Below are 21,659 nucleotides of genomic sequence, written 5' to 3' on the forward strand. Positions count from 1 at the left end.
CAGTACCTGGGGTCATTTCAGATGTCATGTAACAAAACTATTGTACCACGAGCAGAGAGGATGGCTTGAAGGCATGCAGCGGATATTCTTGCATAGTAGGAGTAGTGTGGTGCTCCTTTGGTACTACATAGTAGTGTTAAAGGCCCTTTGCAGTTTGGTAAATGCTCTTTGGTATTAAAACGATAACGTTAAAGACCCAGCCCAAAATCTGCCATAAGTGTTGTGAGCAAAAAATCAAGGACATGCTTCTGGCCACCAGTAGTTGGCAGGTGACATGGCCAGCTGACACTGATCGGTCAGCTGCCTGTGTGACGTCATGAGGCCCCATGACATTGAGTTGGCAGGAACCACCAACTCAGGCTCCATGTACCTCACTGAAATGAGAGATTGAAATTTAGGAATCAAAACAAACAGGACCCTTACATCTCAAGTAAGACTGACTGCTCCCAGGCCACACAGGCGATGGCATGTAGTGATTAAAGCGGGCATTTATGTCTGCTTCAAGTCGGTCTTTTGCATAATGTGGTAGCTCATGACTGCATGCTAATGATCGAGTAGTTGCAAAATAATAGAGGTGTAAAATAAGAATCCGCAAGAGATTTGTAAGCAAGGACTCGCAAGGACTCTGGCAGATGGAAACTTAACACTGACGTCATATGCTTAAAGATGGAGCTAAATGTTACCAGAGCTTTCTGTAATATGCATTATTTTTTGCTTTAAGAGCACCAAGAAAAGAAGCATGAGAAAGGGACCGAGATGACTGAATAAGTGCTTATACAGTTGAATTGTTACTAATTCTCCCAATTCAGTTCAGTTCAGTTTATTACCTTAAGGACCCCCGTGGGGGTATTACATAAGGGGTGGATTATACAAAAAAAAATAAGTACAATGGTTGCCATGTGGGTTCAACATACAATATGATCTGTTAGTGCTTTGGAAAAGTTGGATGGGCAGGTGATAGCGGCGATGCTGTGGGAAAGGCCGTTCCAATCTAATGCTGCTCGGGGGAAGAAGGAGGCAGCGAACGTGGTCGTATGGGTCCGAGGCCGGGCAACTTGAAGAATGTGACCAGTGCGATGCGATATGCGAGCTGGTGATGTGATATAGCCTGCGTAACCGTGGGTGCTGTAAAAGAACTTATGAAACAGGTTTAGGCTGGCAATGCGGCGACGAATAACAAGGGTTGATAAGGCGGATTCTGCTTTTAAAGACGACACGCTGGCTTGGTATGAATAGGTATTGTGGATGAATCTAGCGGCACGGTTCTGGACGGATTCGAGGGCATTTATGAGGTATATTTGATGTGGATTCCATATGGGGGATGCATATTCTAGTTTCGGTCTGATTAGCGATTGGTAAGCCAGGAGTTTAACTTGTTGGGGAGCGTGACGTAAGTGGCGTTTCAAAAAGCCTAGTGTTTTATTCGCGGATGATATTACATTAGAAATATGTGTGCGCCAAGATAAATCATGAGATAGCGTGACTCCTAAGTACTTAAATGACTTAACTGCTTCTATTGGGATTTGAGCTATATTGTAAGAAAAAATAAATGGTTTAGTGCGACGGGTGAAGGATACAATCTTGCATTTCTGAGGGTTAAGTGTCATCATCCACAGGTCGCTCCATTTCTGAACGTTAGTTAGGTAAGTCTGGAGGGCTTCGTGGTGGGAAGAGTTATTAATAGTACGATAAATGACGCAATCATCTGCGAACATACGAATGTGACATGATACGTGAAGGGGCAAGTCATTAATGTATATTAAGAATAATAACGGTCCGAGCACTGATCCTTGGGGGACGCCTGAGGTTACTGGAATGTAATCAGAAAATTCGTTATTAACTATGACTAATTGGGTTCGATTTGTTAAAAATTCCTTAATCCAGTTTAGAATGCTAGGGTGAATATTTAGGTAAGAGAGCTTAAGTAGTAATCTCTGGTGTGGTACTTTGTCAAAGGCTTTTGCGTAATCTAAAAAAAATAGCATCAGTCTGTTGGTTGCAGTCAAGGTTGGCATGTAAGTCATGAACAAATGTAGCCAGTTGTGTCTCACAGGAAAGGTTTTTACGGAAGCCACGTTGTGATGAATGAAAGAAATTGTTGGAATCGAGAAAGTTCATGACTTGAGAATAAATTACATGCTCCATGATTTTACAAGGAATGCTTGTTAGGGAAATGGGTCGATAATTTAAGGGCGAGTTTTTATTACCGGACTTGAAGATTGGGACGACCTTTCCCACTTTCCAGTCATGCGGTATGTTACCTGAAGAGAGAGACTGAGAGTACAATAGTGATAAGTAGGCCGCGGAAATGTGCTTAGTATTTTTCAGAAATTTCGAGTTAATTTCATCGATCCCGGCTGATGACGTTAGCTTGATGTTTTCGATACGAGATGATATACCATCTGCGAAGAAAGAAACTGGATCCATGGTTGACGCTGTGAAGGAACTTATGAAGGCGTTAGCAGGTAAATCACACTCTTTCGCAAAAACAGTTGAAAAGGCTCTATTGAAAATGTCAGCACATTCACAATCGCTGATGGTTTGACCCATATCGTTAGTAAGAACAATTGTACGTGTATCCTTCGGGTTTACTACGTGCCAGAATTTTTTAGGGTTGTTTATTAGCATTTTTGGCAAGTCAGAGTGGAAAAAAGTGTGTTTTGCGTTGCGGATAGCAGCAAGGTAATCAGCTTCGGCAGTGTAGTACTTTTCCCATGATGCTTGGCTTGGGTTCCGCTTTGCTGCCCGATAGTGACGCTTTTTCTTGTTTTCCAGGCGTTTCAGGGCCGTAGTAAACCACGGTTTTTGCTGGTTAGCACGGAAACAAGCTACCGGAATGTACTTGTTCGTTAGTTCGTGAACTTTGTCCCTGAAAATCGTCCAATTTTCGTTAAGAGACTTTGTGTGGAAATCGGTTTCATAAGTTGTAAAAAAAGCAGTTAGTTCTTCATTTATTGCTTGAAAATCACCTCTTTCATAAAGACGAATTGTTTTCCTGGAAACTTGACGAAGCATGGGTGTAAAACTGAAGGTAGCATGAATGACTTTATGATCACTTATTTCCCTTAGGTATGTAATACTTGTTGCGCTATCAGGGCTGTTGGTTAATATCAGATCTAGAGTGTTGGCGGAATTCTGCGCAATGCGCGTTGGCTCTAATATTAGCTGGTTAAGGTTGAAGTTAAGACAGACCTCGACAAAATTTTTTGCTTCTGAAGAATTTGTCATGGAGGTGTAGTTACGCCAGTCAATAGTGGGAAAATTGAAATCACCAAAAAGAACAATATCTGCGTTAGGATACGATGATGTCGGTTCACTCAGCACATTGTTTAGTTTGTAGGAAAAGTCCGGATCATTTTGCGGTGGCCTGTAACAGACTCCTACCAGCACAGTTCGGGGGGCAGCGTGGCAGAGCAGCCATAGCAGTTCTAAGTTAGAATCTACATTGATTAAGGATGCTGAAAACTGCTGATGTACGGCTATGAGCACGCCACCGCCACGGGCTATTTCCCGGTCTTTACGGTAAACTTTAAAGTTGGGCAGCGCAGCTAAAATTTCAGTATCACTGATATTGTCTGTTAACCACGTTTCTGTAAGAATGAGAAGGGTGCTGTTGGTTGATAAGACAAGACTAGATACGATTTCCCGTTTCGGTAAAAAGCTTCGTATGTTAGTAAATACTGCAGATAAGGTAAGATTAGTTCGGGGGGTGTGCTGTCGAGGAGTTGCTTTAGAGCGAGCAGAGTGTGATTGCTATGGCACTTCTTTTACCGTTTCCGTCAAGTCGTCGAATATATACTGCTTGGGGCCTATGTACAGTGTTTTAAAGCGCAGTGCGTACTTATCAGATGTTTCTTTCGCGAAAGGTAGTAAATGTTTGCGTGCCTTACGGACAGAATGTGAAAAGTCTTCTCCTATGCTGTAGTCGGTGTCTTTTAGTTTCCGGGCGTTTTTTAGGATGGATTCTTTTGTCTTATGGAAAGTGAATTTAACAATAATGGGTCGACATCGTTCACTTGAGTGACGGCCAAGACGATGTGCTCTTTCTATTTCTTTTGGGTCTATGGTGATGTCCAAATTTTCACTGCAAAGGCGGGTGACCAGTTCTTCAGACTCAGAGGACGTTTCCTTTGAGCTAGTATCAGGTAAGCCATAAAATAGCAGGTTGTTACGGCGCGACCGGTTTTCGGCATCGTCTACTCTGGATTCGAGGTTACTGATTTGGCTCGCCGACGTGGCGGCATCAGTCTTAATGGATTCAACTTCTGTTTTAAGTGATGCGAGGTCCTGATAGTGGGTTTCTAATTCGGTAATGCGCTTACTTAATTCGGTGATCGATTTGTCTGTCGCTACTAACCTGCTGCTGAGGTCTTTTACTTCGCTGATTAACGTGCTTTGGCCCGATGTTAGTTTCTGTAGTTCTGCAAGTATGGCGGCAGTGTCAGGACCAGGGTTACTTTCTATGTCACCGGATTGCATAAGCAACGAATGGACAACAGCAAAGCATTCAACGACAATACAAGTACAACACTGCGGGCTCGGCTGCTGAATTAAGAAGTAGTTGCTCGATTTCTTTGCAAAAAGAGAGTATGATTTTCTAACCTGCATGGCGAAGACAAGAGGGTTACTCGTCCGCGCAATGGCACAGCTGCCGAGCCCACAAGGCGCCGCGGTCCACGGGCGATCTTTTATAGGTGGCGAAAAACATGATGTCTGCGGCGATTGTATTTCCCACGACGAACGGATGGTCCCAGAGCCAGGTGGTGGCGAAATCCAGGTAAACGTGACGTCAGCCGCTGTTACGGAATTGGTATCAGCTTCATGACTGCCGTAGTGATGACGATAACGTAGCCGCACGTCAACGCAGGCAGCAGCCAGAACAGGCAACAGCACATGTGTGAACACAGGAAGGAGCACCTGCATGGCGAAGACAAGAGGGTTACTCGTCCGCGCAATGGCACAGCTGCCGAGCCCACAAGGCGCCGCGGTCCACGGGCGATCTTTTATAGGTGGCGAAAAACATGATGTCTGCGGCGATTGTATTTCCCACGACGAACGGATGGTCCCAGAGCCAGGTGGTGGCGAAATCCAGGTAAACGTGACGTCAGCCGCTGTTACGGAATTGGTATCAGCTTCATGACTGCCGTAGTGATGACGATAACGTAGCCGCACGTCAACGCAGGCAGCAGCCAGAACAGGCAACAGCACATGTGTGAACACAGGAAGGAGCACCTGCATGGCGAAGACAAGAGGGTTACTCGTCCGCGCAATGGCACAGCTGCCGAGCCCACAAGGCGCCGCGGTCCACGGGCGATCTTTTATAGGTGGCGAAAAACATGATGTCTGCGGCGATTGTATTTCCCACGACGAACGGATGGTCCCAGAGCCAGGTGGTGGCGAAATCCAGGTAAACGTGACGTCAGCCGCTGTTACGGAATTGGTATCAGCTTCATGACTGCCGTAGTGATGACGATAACGTAGCCGCACGTCAACGCAGGCAGCAGCCAGAACAGGCAACAGCACATGTGTGAACACAGGAAGGAGCACCTGCATGGCGAAGACAAGAGGGTTACTCGTCCGCGCAATGGCACAGCTGCCGAGCCCACCTAGTAATAACTTCAGTTACATTACTACAATAAGTGCAGATTTGCTTTGGTGTTCAATCTTTCAAATACAAACAGCACACTAACACACCAGGGACCATAAAACAATGATGTCTTAAGCAAAAGGTCAGTGTATAAGCTTTCAGCCCTGAACATGCCAAAACACCATAGAAAACTTCAAAGCATGGGCAGCACAGGTGAGCGAGCCCTTCTCTAATTTCTTGGCCTTCTGTTGCAAAGTCCCGAAGATTTGATACCTCTGTGTGCACAGATGGCACTAAGGTAGATGACCTGACCAGCAAAGCCCTCTCATGATGCTGCAACAGAGAAAAGTCTAGTAGACAGATTACGTACCAGTCTCTATACATAACCAATAGGAGTGGGCAATTTTGGGCATTTTGAGACTGGTATTGAGAGAGGCAATCTGGCCTCAGGTCTGTGCATGTCTTCCTATGGTGTTACTTGATTTACATGCATTCACTTTGCACACATTTCAAGTAGCAAAGCCTGCTATCAGTTGCGTGTACGAAAGAGTGTTCATGCTAAAAATGTTCTTTCTCAATTTTGATGACATTGCTCACATATAGAAATTTAGGCTCTGCACAACAGAGTGCGTGCTTGGAGAAACAGCAAGCTGCAGCCAAAGTAAATGCAGCTAGATGTAAGATTAGGATGCAAGACTCCATGGAAGACGAGGTAATGACAGTAACATGATGCATAGAAGCACTATCACGTGATGCTACAATGATGCTACAATTCTAAAGTTCACAAATGCCTTCCAGAAGTGTTACTTGCGAGGCATGCTATCATTTTGCAAAGCTCACCAGCAGCAAAAGCTTTTATCGCTCTTATATACTGAGATGTATTCATGTTAGGAATCCTCTTTCCGAGTTCTAATGCAGGCTCTATCACAGAGTGCCTCATTCAAACAAAAGCAAGCTGCATGTCGGTATATCTACCAATGAAATGCAGTAGGCTGGCATGCAAGAGCCCATGGAAAGTAACGCCCATCATGCATGGCACAGCACTGCCTTGCAACGCTGCAACAGGAAGAGATCCAGACTGGCAAGTCTTTTAGCAGTGTACCTGTAAAACATGCAGACACTCTGCACATGCTTCAAATACAGCAAAATTTTGGGGGACACTTTAAATTCAGTCTTTGAGGAAATGACGCTGCTCCCCTGTGGATCCCTTTTTACGTGGATCAAATTTGCTACTCGCTGCCAGCAAAAGAGGTCATATTAGGTTAGCACTGCTGTACGCAAAGGCCATGGGCACAGCAGAAGAGAGATTGTCATTATATCGTACATGTAAACGTGGCAAGTCACTCATCTCAATGAAGAATAAGAATCAGTTCCTGACATGCACTGTCCAAAAGTGTTGAGTTTTATGTTGGTTGATTATCAATGCAGATGACAGCAGCTCATGGTGAACCACAGTCATGCTACAGGTGCACATACCTGGCATGACAGGTGTTATGCTCTAGATGTTTGAATGATGGCTGCAGAGCTATATTCTTGAATATCTTTGGCAGCAGACATGCAGATGCTGGCCTGGAAAGGTGCCGGTCTCAGCTTAGCAAGCAGCAAGGCCTGAATGAAGAATAAGAAACGGGTTCTTAATTGAGATCTGCATTGTTCCAGTGCCTTTGGCATGGCCGCACTAATCCCTTCATGAATCATCAATTTCTCAATTTGTACTTTTTCTTTCACATATAGTCGATATCATAGAATTATAAGCTACCACATTACTTTCAAAACCTCGAGACACAGACATAAAATGCCAAATTTTCTGGAGAATGGCCTTTGATGCTGCGATATTGTTACCACTTTTGTATGCTGAAAAATGTTCATGCTGGTCTTTCTCAATTCTGATGGCATTTTACATATTTACACATGCAGTCTCTTCTCTCCTGAGTGCCTGCTCCAAGCAACAAACTACCACATATACAGCTTAACCTGCAGTAGATGCATTCCAGTGTAAGCCACTGGAACTAACATTGACGTCATTTTTATGTAATGGAAATAGCCACTCGAGTTTTCTTTTTTTTTACCTTGGACTGGACACGCAGGATACCCGTACCTAAACTGCGAGCACGGTCTGCTACATCGATGGCTTGGCAGCAGACAACATGGCGCTCCGCAACAGAGTGCAGGAAGTGAAGAGGATGCATTGCAGCAGGAAAAATGCATGTAAATTTCTTCACAGGCCTTCACAGATATATATATGCTTTAACAGCTCACATTACTATTGTTTATGGAAGGCACATGTTCCACATAGATAAACTAACTGACACAGTTTAAAAAAAGTTAATTTTGGTAATTTTGAGATTAGAGTGCCTCTCAGGGCCTCCCATACACTGCAGGTTTGGGGCAAGTATGACGGAAGCAGACAGTGGAGTGGAAAATTGTGTGATTTGGCAGGCACTTTAAGACTGTGCGTACCAGCTTACATGCACCTGTCAAAAGCCTGCTTGTTACTCACCTATGGAGCTGAAATATGCGGAGGCCAATGAAAAACCTGGAAATAAACTTAGGATATTCAGCATGCTATTGAAAGAAAATAGAGACCAGATTAATAAACAGTGAGAGAACAGTGAAGCTAAAGAAAGTTAATGACAGCTGATGGAAATAACTAACAAAATAATGCACCTGGACGAGCAGGATATAGTGGATTGATGGTCTGTTTATTTCTGAGGATTCCAAGGGAAGGAAAATTAAATGGAATTGACCAAAAGCTAAAGCTTGATTAGTTAAGATGTCCACATCTGGCACAAAACAAAAGTAATAAGCTAAGGTTTTTGTCCACCAGTAAACAGTTTCTCAGACGGTCGAGATGATGATACATTAAGAAAATAATACATTTGAGTGTTTTATCAACTTCAACTTTCCTTTCTCAGGTAAATGTTGCAGCAACCTTCATCATGGAACGCTGGCTTATGGCAATGCACACGCTTCGCTGGGATGGTGCAGTGGCAGAGTGGGAGAAACTTCAGAAAACAATTCCTGCGGCCTCTCCCAAGGCATTTGGAAATAATGTCAATGTGAACCCTAACCTAGCCCATTGGGCTTCATGCGGCGCCAGCTAGTCAACATTTTAGTTATATATATACAAAACGTGCCCACACTAACCCCGGTCATCACAAGAGTGTTCTGAAATTTGTCAAATGGGCTTCAACTGTGCTTTACAGGGCTCAGACTTTTTCACATTGCAAAGTGTTTCATTGGGATTGTACCACATGGTGTAACAACTTTTATTTCTCAATGCTGGGGAAGCCCGGCAAGTGATGGCTTAGAGAACGAACGCATCAATTAGCATAAGCATAGTGATGCGTCAAGTCGCTGAACTGCCCGGTGAAGCAGTGCTGGGTGACAAGGGATTCACAATTGGCGATTCCGTAAGTGGGTACTCATTGCAATTAAGGCTGCTAATACCAGCGTTCACGGGAAACTGTGGATGTCGGCCTGGGACGTCGAGAAGACTCACCACATTGCGAATGTTCGCACACATGTCGGGCACTGTCAGGTTGGTGTGATGAAAGTACTGCATTAGGTAATCGATCACCCTTATATCACTCATGACAGGACATCATGAGACAGCCTTACACAGCTTGACACGATCGTGGTTGTATGTGCAGCAGTGAAACATGTGATAGGTTCAGTTCCACCATTTGTATGAGCCTGAAATTCATTTTGGGAAGAGCAGTGCATGTCCGGACAGGGAAAAAGGAAATGAACACAAGTACAGGTAGTGTGCGAACGTACGTAAGGCAGCACCTACCCTTGTATGTCTTCCCTTTTGTCCCTGTACAAGTATACACTGCTCCTCCAAATTCCGTACCGACGCTATTCGCATATGAATTTGTTCATGAATCTTTGTTAAAATTAGGAAGTAAGTACACTTCCTACATGCACTAGGAAGAAATGCTAGAACAGTTGCTAGCCGGTCAAAACACAATGCAATCAGCTATTCAGGACATACAAACCCCACATAAATATGTAATAAAATAACCTCCTTAATCGAATGTGTCGATATCCCGGAACGCCAGGTTAACACTTTAGCCTGGTAACTGCTCAAGTCAAAGACATGGAGGAAAGAAAATATGAACGGAATTGAATCTGCCCTAGCGTCCCTAACAAGCAAAATCGACAACTTGGAACATTTCAGTCATAGGAATAATCTAATTATTTATGAAATAAAAGAACCCACCAGCAAAACACCCCAAGAACTCATGAAAACAGTGAATGTGCTTTTTGAAACTAAGCTAGAGATAAAAGGAACAAGCACTGAAAGATGCCACCGGCTTAGGCGAAAAAGAAAATGAAAAAACAATGAAAACTAAAACCAGCCCATAATTTTGAAATTCCTGAAAAGATGTCGGTATTAATGACTGCGCACAAGCTGAAAGGCTATCATGAGTCTCTTTCAAAGAATCTCCCGCTTCAAATTCGTGAAAAAGGCACAAACCTCTGGAACAGTTCTCAAATAGAGAGGGAAGATAAAGCAAAACTCATTTACGACAAGCTCAGTGTAAATGATATGCTGTATTACTGTGATGATGTAATGGGCGTGTGAGTCAAAGTAAAAAAGAATGACAGTCGACGAATATGCGTGATACTGATATTGAATATTCCGATTGTGAATTGCAAGGGTGTTGTTAATAAATCTACAGAATTAGAAAGACTCTTGGAAACCTGCGACCCTGATATTGCTATACTATTAACAGAGACATGGTTCAGCAAAATTTAAGATAGTGAATTTGTGCCACCCGGTTACTACAGTCGTGCCTTGTTAATATGGACACTTTGGTTTCCGACCAAAACTGTCCATAAAGCGAGTCACTCATAATAACGAGTCATGAATAAAAATAAAGACTTTATTGAGAAAAAAGCATTGCAATTAATGACTGTTTTTGTACATAGCTGTGCGCACTGGACTCAAAATTTGACAGAACACCGGCAATTTCAAGTGCATTATCCTTGTCATTGTTGTCTTCGAAAAATTGTAGTGCAGTCTGAAGCGACTCGCGTACCATGACACGTATGATGGTGGGCTTTGCGCAAGTCGAACTTTTCAGCATGAACTCCTCACAGGCTGATGAATCAGCGTACAATTCTCTACTCGCCGCCACTTACAAAATGGCCTCGTCACTGAGCAAAGTAGCCGCTAAGTAGCTGCTTGAGATTCTCCTGAGGCGAGAAACAGCCGAGCTGTCAATACTAGTCCTTCATGGCTTGGATTGACTGAGATGGCTTTTGCCGCTTGTATTCACAGATTTCTTGCTTCACGCTTACACTCAGCTCAGACTGCAGTTGAGGGTTACAGGCTCCTGATGCTTTGCACTTTTTTGCCTAGCCTTTCTGCCTTTCCGTTCTTCTGGTTCTCTCCTTTTTGTGTTGTACTGTTTCCGTAAGGAAGCGAGGTAGTCAAGTTGGCAAGCTGCTATGCAGAGTTGTATCGAACATCCCATCTTCTTTGCGTCGTTTCTATGTGTTCCTATAAAACAAACACTGCAAGCTGAAGTACAGTTTAGAATGATGGCTAACTGACTACAAAGAGCTCAGACCTTGTCAAGGCCCCATCGTTGACTCAAAGCGAAGCCGGCATGTGCAAAATGTGGCAGTTGTGGCAAAATGCGGCATGTGCAAAGCCAGGAGCATGAGAGGGAAGTGCGTCCAGGACGGGACGCCCGGTCTCGGTTGCGAGCTCGTACGTCGCCTTTCTTTAGTCGCTCTACTTTGCGAGTGTGTCTTAACTCTCACCGAAAAGTGTTAACTGCTTCATGGAACACACATTGTGCTTTGGGAAAGAAAACTTCAGTTCCCAACGCCACTGTAGGCACTTGTCTTTCTTGCTGTCATTTTTCTTACACTTTTACCGGCCTCTCTGTTCACGTTCAGACTTTTTTGCAACCCCATGTTGCTGTTTTCCTGACTGCGGCGGCACTTCCGCTGCACCCAGAAATCTCCTGGTTCCCCCCTTTCAGGGTCTTTCTTATGCTAACCCTCGGTTTGGTGTGTACGTTCCTCTCCGCTCTTGCGCTCCCCCCCGCGCACGGCGAAACGCCTGCTTTGGTTCTTTCCAACCCCACAGGACTCGTTCAGGCATCTGGCCATATCAGCTGTCGCGTAGGTTCGCGGGCGGCGCGCCCTTCTTTACCTTCCGTTCGGACTCTTTTTTTTTCAAGCACTGTCCATATTAACGAGACAAAAATACATGGACCCAAGTGGGCCGTGTGTATTCTTCCCCTGTTCACTGTCCAGACAGAGTTTCCATACTAACGAGGCATAAATACATTGAAAAAGTTTCGTCACCAGAAAAACTGTCCATAATTTGGGTTGTCCATATTAATGGGGGTCATTAATGGGGCACAACTGTATGTCCATAGAAAAAGATCGTGGTAGCAAAGGGCCGGGATAGGCGTCCTTTTCAAAGCCTCCCAAACGACGATAAGAATGGCCGATATACAAAATGTAGAGAAAATATTTGCAAGGCCTATCATTTGATAACATTAGGTATATTATAGGCGCAATTTATCGGCCACCTACCTCTTCCTATTAATTGATGACCTTAGAAACCATCTAATTGAACATGTGAAGCCCGGTGATTGGATTATTTTGGACAAAGGTTTTAACGTACTATACATAGATTGGCTTTCCTTATCACAGAATATTCCAGCAGATAGATGTGGCAAAATATCGATAGACTGCATTTGAGTTTGACCTGCTTCAAGTTGTTGAAAATTTCACGAGAATTACAGATGACGCCAGATCAGTAATCGATCTATTTTTTGTAAGCGGATCAACTGATCTATAAGTGGATCAGTTGCAAAATTCTCCCCTGAACGCTTTTCAATGGCTCATTTCATAAGCAGACAATCTGGCCCTCTGCAAGCTCCCCACCTCTGCTTCCGGCCAGACGACCTCACAATGGACACTCTCGGGTTCCCTTAGCGACGAAAGAAAACACCCTGCAAGCTGCCATGGATGTCACTCAGCATTACCTAGCCCAGGGAAATCTCCAGTGCTCAGCCACAAAGTCTCAACTTCTCATTCTGCAACCCTACTGCCTACACCAAAGTACCATCTTCTCCTAGTATCAGCCTCTTTGGATGGGAAAAACGTTCCACGAATGGCTTTGGTCCGTGTGCTGGGCCTCATCCTTCAGAAGAATGGCCTCCCACATACCTCCAACGTCACCTTCAGTAGACACGGGCTCACTGAGCATAACATCTGCTTGATCCAGGCCCTCATTCCTTACTTATGGCCCCTTATCTTCCCTTAACTCATACCCAATGTGACCAACTGGACTGCTTCTTCGAAAAGCATATAAGCAAGTACACGCCCACATGATTGCTGGGTGTGGAGGTCCACGCCTTTCAAGAGCCTGGCCTGAAAGTTGATGTTTTGCCGGACCCGGGCTGAGCTCAGGCTTGAAATTGCGGGCCTCGGCCGGGCTAGAGCTAGCGGTGTACAGTCTTTCGGAAATGAACGAATCCTGACACTAAGCACATTTGTTGATGCCAAACGAGAGAAAGCTCGCTCATTTTTAGACGAGTTTAAACAGTGGCCCTCAGTGGTTTGTCCAAGTAACTTTGTGCGCGTACGCTTGGCGCTGTTCAACAGCCCAAGTGAAAAAGCTAAAAAGAAGTGCAAAATCCTGCAGTACGTTTTACTATACAGTGCAGGTCTTGTGGAGCACTGCAACGCATGACACAAGCCTTCACGAGGCAATGCGGGGTAAAGAGCACACGCCTACACAAGTACACAGCACTGTTAGCTTGGGATTTTTCAACAATTGGCGAGCACTGCATCACTCCTTTGGATATGCAATATTCGGCTAGATATCTAGACGAAGGCACTCTTACCTTGTGTTACCACTATCGGCTGGACATTTGAAGCCCCATAAGAGCCACCGGAGAGGGACCACCTGCTCAAAGGTAGTCAGTGTACGATTTAAGCAGTAAAATATGTATGTTAACAACACTACCAGTCCTATCAAGGACAGAAAATCAGGCCTGTGCAGTGCTCTAGCTCCCATTCTCCGAAACATGCACCTATTTCTACAATCTGGGTGTGCTCGCCACATCCATAAGACTTACAGATGCAACGACTGTCCGCTATTGTGATACTGTTTCCTATCTGAATCACTCCGCAACTTCAATGTCCCTTCGATCCTATAGAGTATGCCATCACACTCACACATGGCCTTTCACTGTTACCAAACAAGTCTCGTCACCCCTCAAACCCTCCCCCATCACAAAAGCCCCAATATACAAGTAAAGCTCCTGTGGGCACCTGGACCCAGTCTGGTGACTGCAATCAGCATGCCTGCAAATGCATCAACCGGCAGCCTGCAGGCTGTCTCAGACGGCCCAACCCTCTCACCTCTGTCATCACTGCCAACCTTCTCCTCCACTACCGTGCCTGGAAGACTTGCCTCCCCTTCACCGCACAGAAGCTGCAGCACCAGCTACAAGTGGAGTCTATCCCAACCTCACGCACTTGCACTGCTTCTGCCCTCTCAGTTCTGTCCCATGTCCCCACCGATGCCTACCCCTCCCTGTACCACATCACAGGCTTCCCACGCCATCACCTCCCTCCCACCTATAATAGACCCTGACACAGCTGCATGGGACACAGCCCTCCCGTCAATACATCTAATCGACAAGCAATCACTGCTGGCCAGATCCCAGGCGGCGGTGACTGGAGATCGCGACCGAGAGGCTCACATGTGCAAGAGCTGTAAAATTGTTTTCTCTTTCTACCGAGTCAGCCACCGTATGTGCCACAGCTTTCCAGAAGACTTTGCAAATTACTTTTCAATAAGCTCTGTATGCTGTCACTGCGTGCTGAAGGCTCCCAGGCAATGTGAAGTATACCACAACCCTTGCCTATGAGGTTCCTCACAGCCAGAATTACATTAAGCAGGGGTGGAAGCAGGCTGGAGTATTTTGGAGAATGTTTTTAGGATGGAATGCTTTCAATAATTGCAATTTTCTGTTAGACATACAAAAAATCAAATTTGATTAGTCCTCCACTACGGCGTCTCTGTGGTGACGTTAAACCCCACAAGCCAACCAAACCAACCAACCAATCTTTTTTTCGAAGTTCAATGCTCGGCTTGACTGTGCATGCATTTCTGACAAGGCAAGACAAAACATGTACAGATGCTTAAAATATCAGCTGACCTGAGCAAAAATTTGAAACACTAACCAATAGAATGCTTTTTTTCTATGCTTCAAGTCTTGAAAATGAAGTCTGATTGAAAGAAGCTTTTTACCACTTGATAGATTCAAACATGGAGTTTACCAAAGTACTATGATGCACTCAAGTACTAGTTTGAAATTCACATCAATGAGCAGTGCATTTATGCAGTCTTGTACGCATCCTTTTCCATCCTGTGCTTGCGTCTATAAATTCCAGAGCACTGGTCAGTGCTGCCTGCAAGGACTGACAGCACTCATGGGTAGCCTTTTCTCTTCAGATTTACTTTGCAAGCTCCTGCCAGTGGGTCCTCATGCTTCCGCTTTACTGAGGCTCCCTAAAGTTCAACAGGTTAGCATAATGCCCTGTATGGCTTTCCAACAATTAAAAAAATTAGTCATTTGCACCTTCGTGGCATCACCCTATAACGCTTCAGCTTTTGACTCATGTAGGTTTGGCACATTAAAAAAAATGGTGAAGTATGGGCTTGTTTTCACAGCAAAATCATAACTTATGTAGTTCATTGCAGACAAAGGTTTCCTAGGTTCATCATCAGCCTGACTATGCCCACTGCAGAGCAAAGGCCTCTCCCATATTTCTCCAATTAACCCGGTTCTGTGCTAGCTGCATCCACTTGACCCCTGCGAACTTAACCTCATCCACTTACCTAACTTTCTGCCGCCCCCTGCTATGCTTTCCTTCCCTTTGAATCCAGTTTGTTACCATAAGAGACCATCGGTTATCCTCTCTTCACACTACATGTCCTGCCCATGCCATTTCTTTTTCTCGATTTCCACTAGAATGTTCGTAACTCAAGTTATTCCTCTGACCCACTCTGCACGCTTTCTATCTCTTAATGTTACCCCTACCATTTTTCGTTCCATAGCCCTCTGCGTTGTCCTGAACTTAAGTAGAACCTCCTTGGTTAGCCTCCGCATTTCAGCCCCACTGAGCGATAAAGCCAGTTTTGGAGCAGAATGGAGCAGCGCTTCTACCCCCGATTAAAGGACGGGGGTTTCATGTTCCAAAGCAACAAAAGCAGGCATATTTGAGTATCCCAGACCGCAGACAGCCTAGACAACTCTTCGTAGGCTACAACAATATCAAACTAAGAAGCAAGACAGACCATTTACAAGCAATTATAAAAGATAAATTCTTTATTTTGGCAGGTCACGTGTTAATCCGATCACAAAGACCTTTAAGGGATATGGTCATCACTTGAGCCAATAAACCAATCTGAGGCCAATCACCTTCCAGCCATATTGCATAAGTAAACCCCAAGTAAGAGGGAGGGTAAAAGAATTGCCGCGGCCTTCTTTTTACCATTGTGCGCGTCATCAAAACGATGGCATGCCACCAATGAAAATGGCTTCAACTAATTTCAATGAGCACTCGACAATCTCGAGAGTCCCTCCACTTGGCAGTAAAAAAAAAATAATCTCGAAATTTGTTTTGGCCTAGCGTTCCGAATCGTACAAGTGTGCCAGCAAGGAAGCATGGAGCTTGGCTGTGAGTAACCCCGGGAGGCCAAAGAACCCGAGGCTTGGGTTAATTTTGGCACCCACAGCAATGCCAGATGATGCATGGGACAGAGGAAGTTTCTGGTTAGCAGGGCAACTGGTTTAGGCCGAAACTGAGCACCGGCCGGTCATAAGTGCTTCGAGAGTCCCAAAAAACCATGCACCATTTGGCGTCCATGCTTCCTGCAGGCTACGGCACTTCGCAAGTCCGCCATGGTGAACTTGTTTGGACAGCAGAACATCGAAAGAGGAGTGAAAGGCGGGACAGAGAGATCAGAAACTGAAGAGAGTGGGGAGGCTGCAAAGGGAACATAGAAGGGGAACAACTTGGCCAGGAAACCAAACAAAAGAACAGAAAAAGGAAGACTAGAAAAGGGAGGGGGGGGGCAAACACACTGCTACACCCAAGTAACAAAGAAAGAATGGGGGAAAAAAAAGGGAGGGGGCAGTGATTGGAGTCCCCAAGCAAACCCCAGACTGGCATACTCCCAACAACTGCCATCGCAGCAGCAGGCGCAAGGAAGCCACCATCTACGTGGCCGTGCAGTAACCCATGGCACCGGCTAAAAGAGTGGTGCCAAGCAACAGTTTCATGCATACGCTGGCCAACTCGACCCGTCGGGGTTAGAGTGCAGAAACGAGTCATTTGACAGACGTCGAGCTAACCATCCGGTTGTTTAAACAAAAATGTACAAAATTTACACCTTATATATACAGGATATGTGGGCTTTCCCACGCTGCTGCTGCAAGGGCAGTGCCTTAATAACTGGACGATTACCAAGGTCGCCTACAAGTGGGGTGCTTTGATGCAAAAGTGGATTTTGGTTTCAAAAACCAGGTTCCAGCGAGGGAAAACAAATAATCTCTCGTTCTTGCTCTGGTCTGTCATTTACCTCGATGCAAGGAACTTCCACACACATAGTCAACATGAATGGAAGTGAAAGCGCTCTGAAAGGAGCAACGTTTTTACGACAGCCAGCAACTGCACTAAAGCAAAACACAAACAGATCAGTCCACAAACACTACAATTACATCAATGTCAGCTCAGTGGACTGCCAATTTAAACAGTGTAGCGAAATTTCATTGTTGCAGCAAGTCATAAAACCAATTTTTTTTTGTTCCCTCTACTCAAAGCTGACAATCGTTTGCTGGCCCTGGCAAATGTTAACCAAGTCTCAGACTGCTGTGCTATGCTGCAGAAAAAAAAAAGCGCCAGCCTATAAATGCATGGCCATCGCCGAAATAGTCTGTCGCCTTCTCCACAATGCATAGGCCCTGCCTTATTCTTTCAACTCTTAGAATCCGCACAGGTGTATAAAAAGTCCACAACGCACAGACACTCAACACACACACACTGCACTTGATGTGGATAGAGGACAATTCCTCCTCTTGTGCCTCCCAGCAAAGGGGGAGGAGGGGCATAGAGGCTTTCAGTAGACTTTGTGCGAGGGCTCGATTTTTCGGCCTTTGTCCCCCTTCTTCGAAAACTGGATTCCACCGCTGCAGCCATCTGACGCGGCAGCACACGCATGTCCCACTGCCATCCCGACGTGCCCTGCGCCACTCCAATGTTCTGTACACATGTCGCAAGGGCAGCCAGAGCAGCACCACGTTGCAGCAGCCAGGAAAAGTACTTGTTCTTTCTTCTTCACAGATGCGCGCAAGACATCCGCAAAACCGATTTTGTGGAACCAAGAAAAAAGTTAGAAAAAAAAATTCAAAACATCCCACTGCTCTTCTTGATCCAAGTAACGTCTCTTGAACACGGGCATCCCGCAAATTTTTCGCGTAAAAAAAAAGCGCTTATGTATAAGTTATGGTGTAAGACGGCACTTCCAGAAAGGTAATAAATACTTGTTCACATCACCAGGCATTCGATGAATTTCTTCCCCTTGCAGTAGTCTCAGAGTTCTTTTTTTAGTTTTTTTCTTCTCTCAACATGCGCACAACACTCACGCACACACACACTTGCACATTTTTCCTTCTGTACAGTATGCAACATAATCTTCTGGAAGTGACGTACAAAACCTGGAACAAATAAAAGAAGCAATGAATGAACAGGACACCTATTTAGGAAACTTTGCGAACGCTCCTGCTAGCACATGTACAGGTGCCGCCAAAAGTGAATATACGGCATTATATTAGGCAAGCACTTGCTCATTTCATGCATCCTTGCAATACAGCAAAATCTAATATTTCAGCCCTGCCAATTCGAAATCCCAGACAATTCAGCAAATATTTTAATTCCTGCAATTGCCACTCAACTTCGACTAAATTCAAAGCAAAATCATTAGAACTCATGTAGTTCATTGCAGACAAAAAAGACCCCCCCCCCCCCCCTTAATCAGGGGTGGAAGCACTGCTCCAAAACTGGCTTTACCGCTGAGTGGATCCGTAATTTAACTTATTCGAGGCGTGCAAGGTCGCTTTGGAAAAGCAGTGGGAAATGTATGCAGCTGTTCCCAGTAGGATGCATGGCGTCACCCATGAAACAAAGGAGCAGTCAAGGGGGAGATGTGATTGGTGGTCAAATCGCCATATCAATTTTCAAAATGAGCTTTTTGGCAACTACAACACTAATTCTATCTTGTAATGAATTATTTCAAAGTGCTCCATATAAATATACAAACATATAAATGTACCTAGGCAATGTATGCGCTAGCCTAGGAATTTAAGGGAGGATGTGGGTCTTAAAATTTTTTTTTTCTTCTTGGTCCAATCTGAATAAAATTTCACAGCCTTGTTCAGTTTTTCACACTGATTTCAAATCTGTAATTAGATTTGTGATAGCTGCACTGGTTCAAGAAATTCTGAGGTTTAAAAGGAAACAATAGTGGTAATTTCTTATGGGACTTTTTGACAATTTTGCCTTTTAAAATGCAAAAAGCAAGTATGTGGCTGCAATGCCAAAGACATGCTCTAGGGGGTGATGCTATTTTTGTTCATTTTAATGCAATTTATAGGCAGAAAACCAACATTTACAGTGAATAATTTTGTTTAAATTTCCTCTCATTACTATCCTAATTTGTAATTAGCAGAGTAATGCTACAATGATATAAATAGCATCACCCCCTAGCATTTTTCCTCATGATTACAGTGATACCATATTTATTATTGTCACTCAATGACAACATAGAAAAAAGGCCCGTAAGATTGAGTGCGGTGTCCAAAAACATCGAACTGAGAAAAACGCATTTGAAGTTTTAGACAACTGTAACTTTTGCTAGAAGCAGGTACAACAATTTAAATAGCATCATTGTGTAGCCCTGCTTTTCAGAAAGAAGGCCATACTAAATATGTAACTGTAGCTTCTCATAAAATTGGCAAATCCCAGCCATAAAGCCATGTACGTACCCCTAGACCAGCATGAGAAACTGAATTTAGCATTTGAGGTGCCCGTTTCAGTGCCCTCCAAGATAAATAAATGCTCAAATTGTGTAAGAAAACAGCCCTGCCATAGACAGACAAACTTGCAAGAAGTTTAGGTTGAAACATGGTGGCATGTTTATTCAAACGGCTGGTCACTGTCCCAGAATAACTGTTCTATAGCAGACCAGGGCTATATGCAGGATCCCTTGCTGGCTTGTGTCGCTTAGCAAACCTTGCCTTGGCAGCACTGTTCTCCTGGTGTTCTTTCCAAGACTTCTGTAGCCTGTTTCTATCCTTCTCACGGCTGCGGCGCACCAAGCAATTTCCAGCACTGTAACCGAGCTTCTCGGCAATTTGTGTGCTGCTTTTGACGGCTCCCTGGTTGAAGCGGCTGATAGCCTCAGCCACTGCTCTTTCAGTGCTGCGCAGTGAGGCATGCTGACTTTTTGGGACCTGATCCCAGATCATGGCATGGAGACTCATTTGAGTTCTGTGTGATCCCATCACTGCACCGCTTCAACAGGGCATCGTCACTCAGCCTCCTAAACACAGGCTCCAATGCCTCGCAAGCGAAGCCAGGCAGGCTGTTTTTGTGTGGTGGCGGCTCCTCATTCATAGCCACGGCCCTGTTATATCTGCACCAAGACTCCGGGCCTTCAGGGCAGAATTCGTGTCTTGGTGCCTCATCCGTTGAAGACATGTGGTGCAATGTAGCCTGGACTGCTTTCTGCATGCCCGGCACATCGTTTCTGTGGCTCCGTAAGGCATAGCAATAATAACTCGTGATTTTTTTAATCTTTTCTTGAGTGAGCCTTCCTTTCCCACCAAGTGGCTGACCTCGGGCTTTTTTTTTGTCGACAAGGGTGCGCAGGGCAGCTCCCATGCGTTTGTGAACGTGGTTTATACAGTCCTTTTTATCCACTTTTATGTACCCATATACTTCATCTTCAGTCAGGGCATGGTACGTCCGGCTATCCCCATCAGACAGCATTGTTGTGTATCGCAGCTTGTGTTTTACAAGCGACCGCCGAAACAAGCACAGGGCTGCTTCAACTTCCATCTGGCCAGCCTTGCAGTCAACGTTTTTTTGGCAAAGTGGGGCATGCTGGACCAGCCAGGCTGCATGTCCTTCATTTTCTTTAGGGCCTTTTGTGCAGCCGAGGCAAAAGTTTGATAAAACAACATGGTCTATTACAAGACCAGTATACATCTCAACGATGCACCCCACACATGTGGGAACTGTGTCCACGAGTCAGACAGGTGCCGTCATACACTACGTCGATGTTTCCTGGCGCGTTGCCGAACTCCGTATATAATTCCTTGATGCGAGCAACGCTAGCGGCCTCGCACTCTGTAGCGGTCGCAGTGCAGGCTTCTTGCATCATCTTCATGTGGCCCTGATAAGTTTTGTGATGCAAGCCGCGGTGTGATATATTCATCACTGCGAAAAAGTCGGACAGGGCTGTCGCTCCCTTGCCGATGCTGTGAATAGCTTTCATAGCACGCACATTCACCTCAAAAGCAGTTATCTTGGCATCAGTCGCACCGGCCACCCTCGGAGATGAGAAACGCTCCTCGCGCAAGTCGCAGGTGCTACAGGACAGCACGAGCTTTGCACACAGCCCATACTCTGGGCCCGACTTCGATAAAGTCACGCTTTGCGTGCCACACTCAGGGCAAAGCACAAGCCCAAGGAACGTGTTCACCGCGGCTAAGTCCACGATGACGAATTCCGTACAGTTTTCCTTGTCGCTGTCGCTCGCCTGCAGATCGATGTCTAGAAGCTTGAACTTGCGTTCTGTTGCGCTCTGCGACGCCAGATGCTCTTTCACGTCCGCAGCATTTCTCGCGCACTCGGCAGACTCACCAGCAGAATAAAATACTGTGTCGATGCGGTCTTTGATGCCTCCAGAAGCATCCGTTGACGGTTCAGTAACTCCAAATGTACTGCAGCTGGGCTG

The 21,659-nt window shown here is 45.1% G+C and overlaps 2 protein-coding genes across 6 annotated transcripts in view; both read right to left on the minus strand.

Moving 5' to 3' along the window:
- Nucleotides 1–3,730: 3,730 nt before the first annotated feature.
- Nucleotides 3,731–5,596, minus strand: LOC146186967 (uncharacterized). The gene has a single exon (XM_084607519.1). It carries the CDS (start codon nucleotides 5,551–5,553, stop codon nucleotides 3,754–3,756), a length of 1,800 nt encoding a protein of 599 aa, XP_084463645.1. The 5' UTR covers nucleotides 5,554–5,596; the 3' UTR covers nucleotides 3,731–3,753.
- Nucleotides 5,597–17,528: 11,932 nt separating this feature from the next.
- LOC146186968 (ATP-dependent RNA helicase me31b-like) overlaps nucleotides 17,529–21,659 on the minus strand; it is a 33,977-nt gene continuing 29,846 nt past the window's right edge. For all 5 annotated transcript variants that reach the window (XM_084607526.1, XM_084607525.1, XM_084607522.1 and 2 more), the window contains one exon: nucleotides 17,529–18,357. The gene's annotated coding sequence lies outside the window, so the exon portion shown is untranslated. The remainder of the gene's footprint in view (nucleotides 18,358–21,659) is intronic.

Source organism: Amblyomma maculatum, chromosome 6, assembly GCF_055883805.1.
Source record: "Amblyomma maculatum isolate TAMU_Amacu chromosome 6, ASM5588380v1, whole genome shotgun sequence".
Classification (NCBI taxonomy): domain Eukaryota; kingdom Metazoa; phylum Arthropoda; class Arachnida; order Ixodida; family Ixodidae; genus Amblyomma; species Amblyomma maculatum.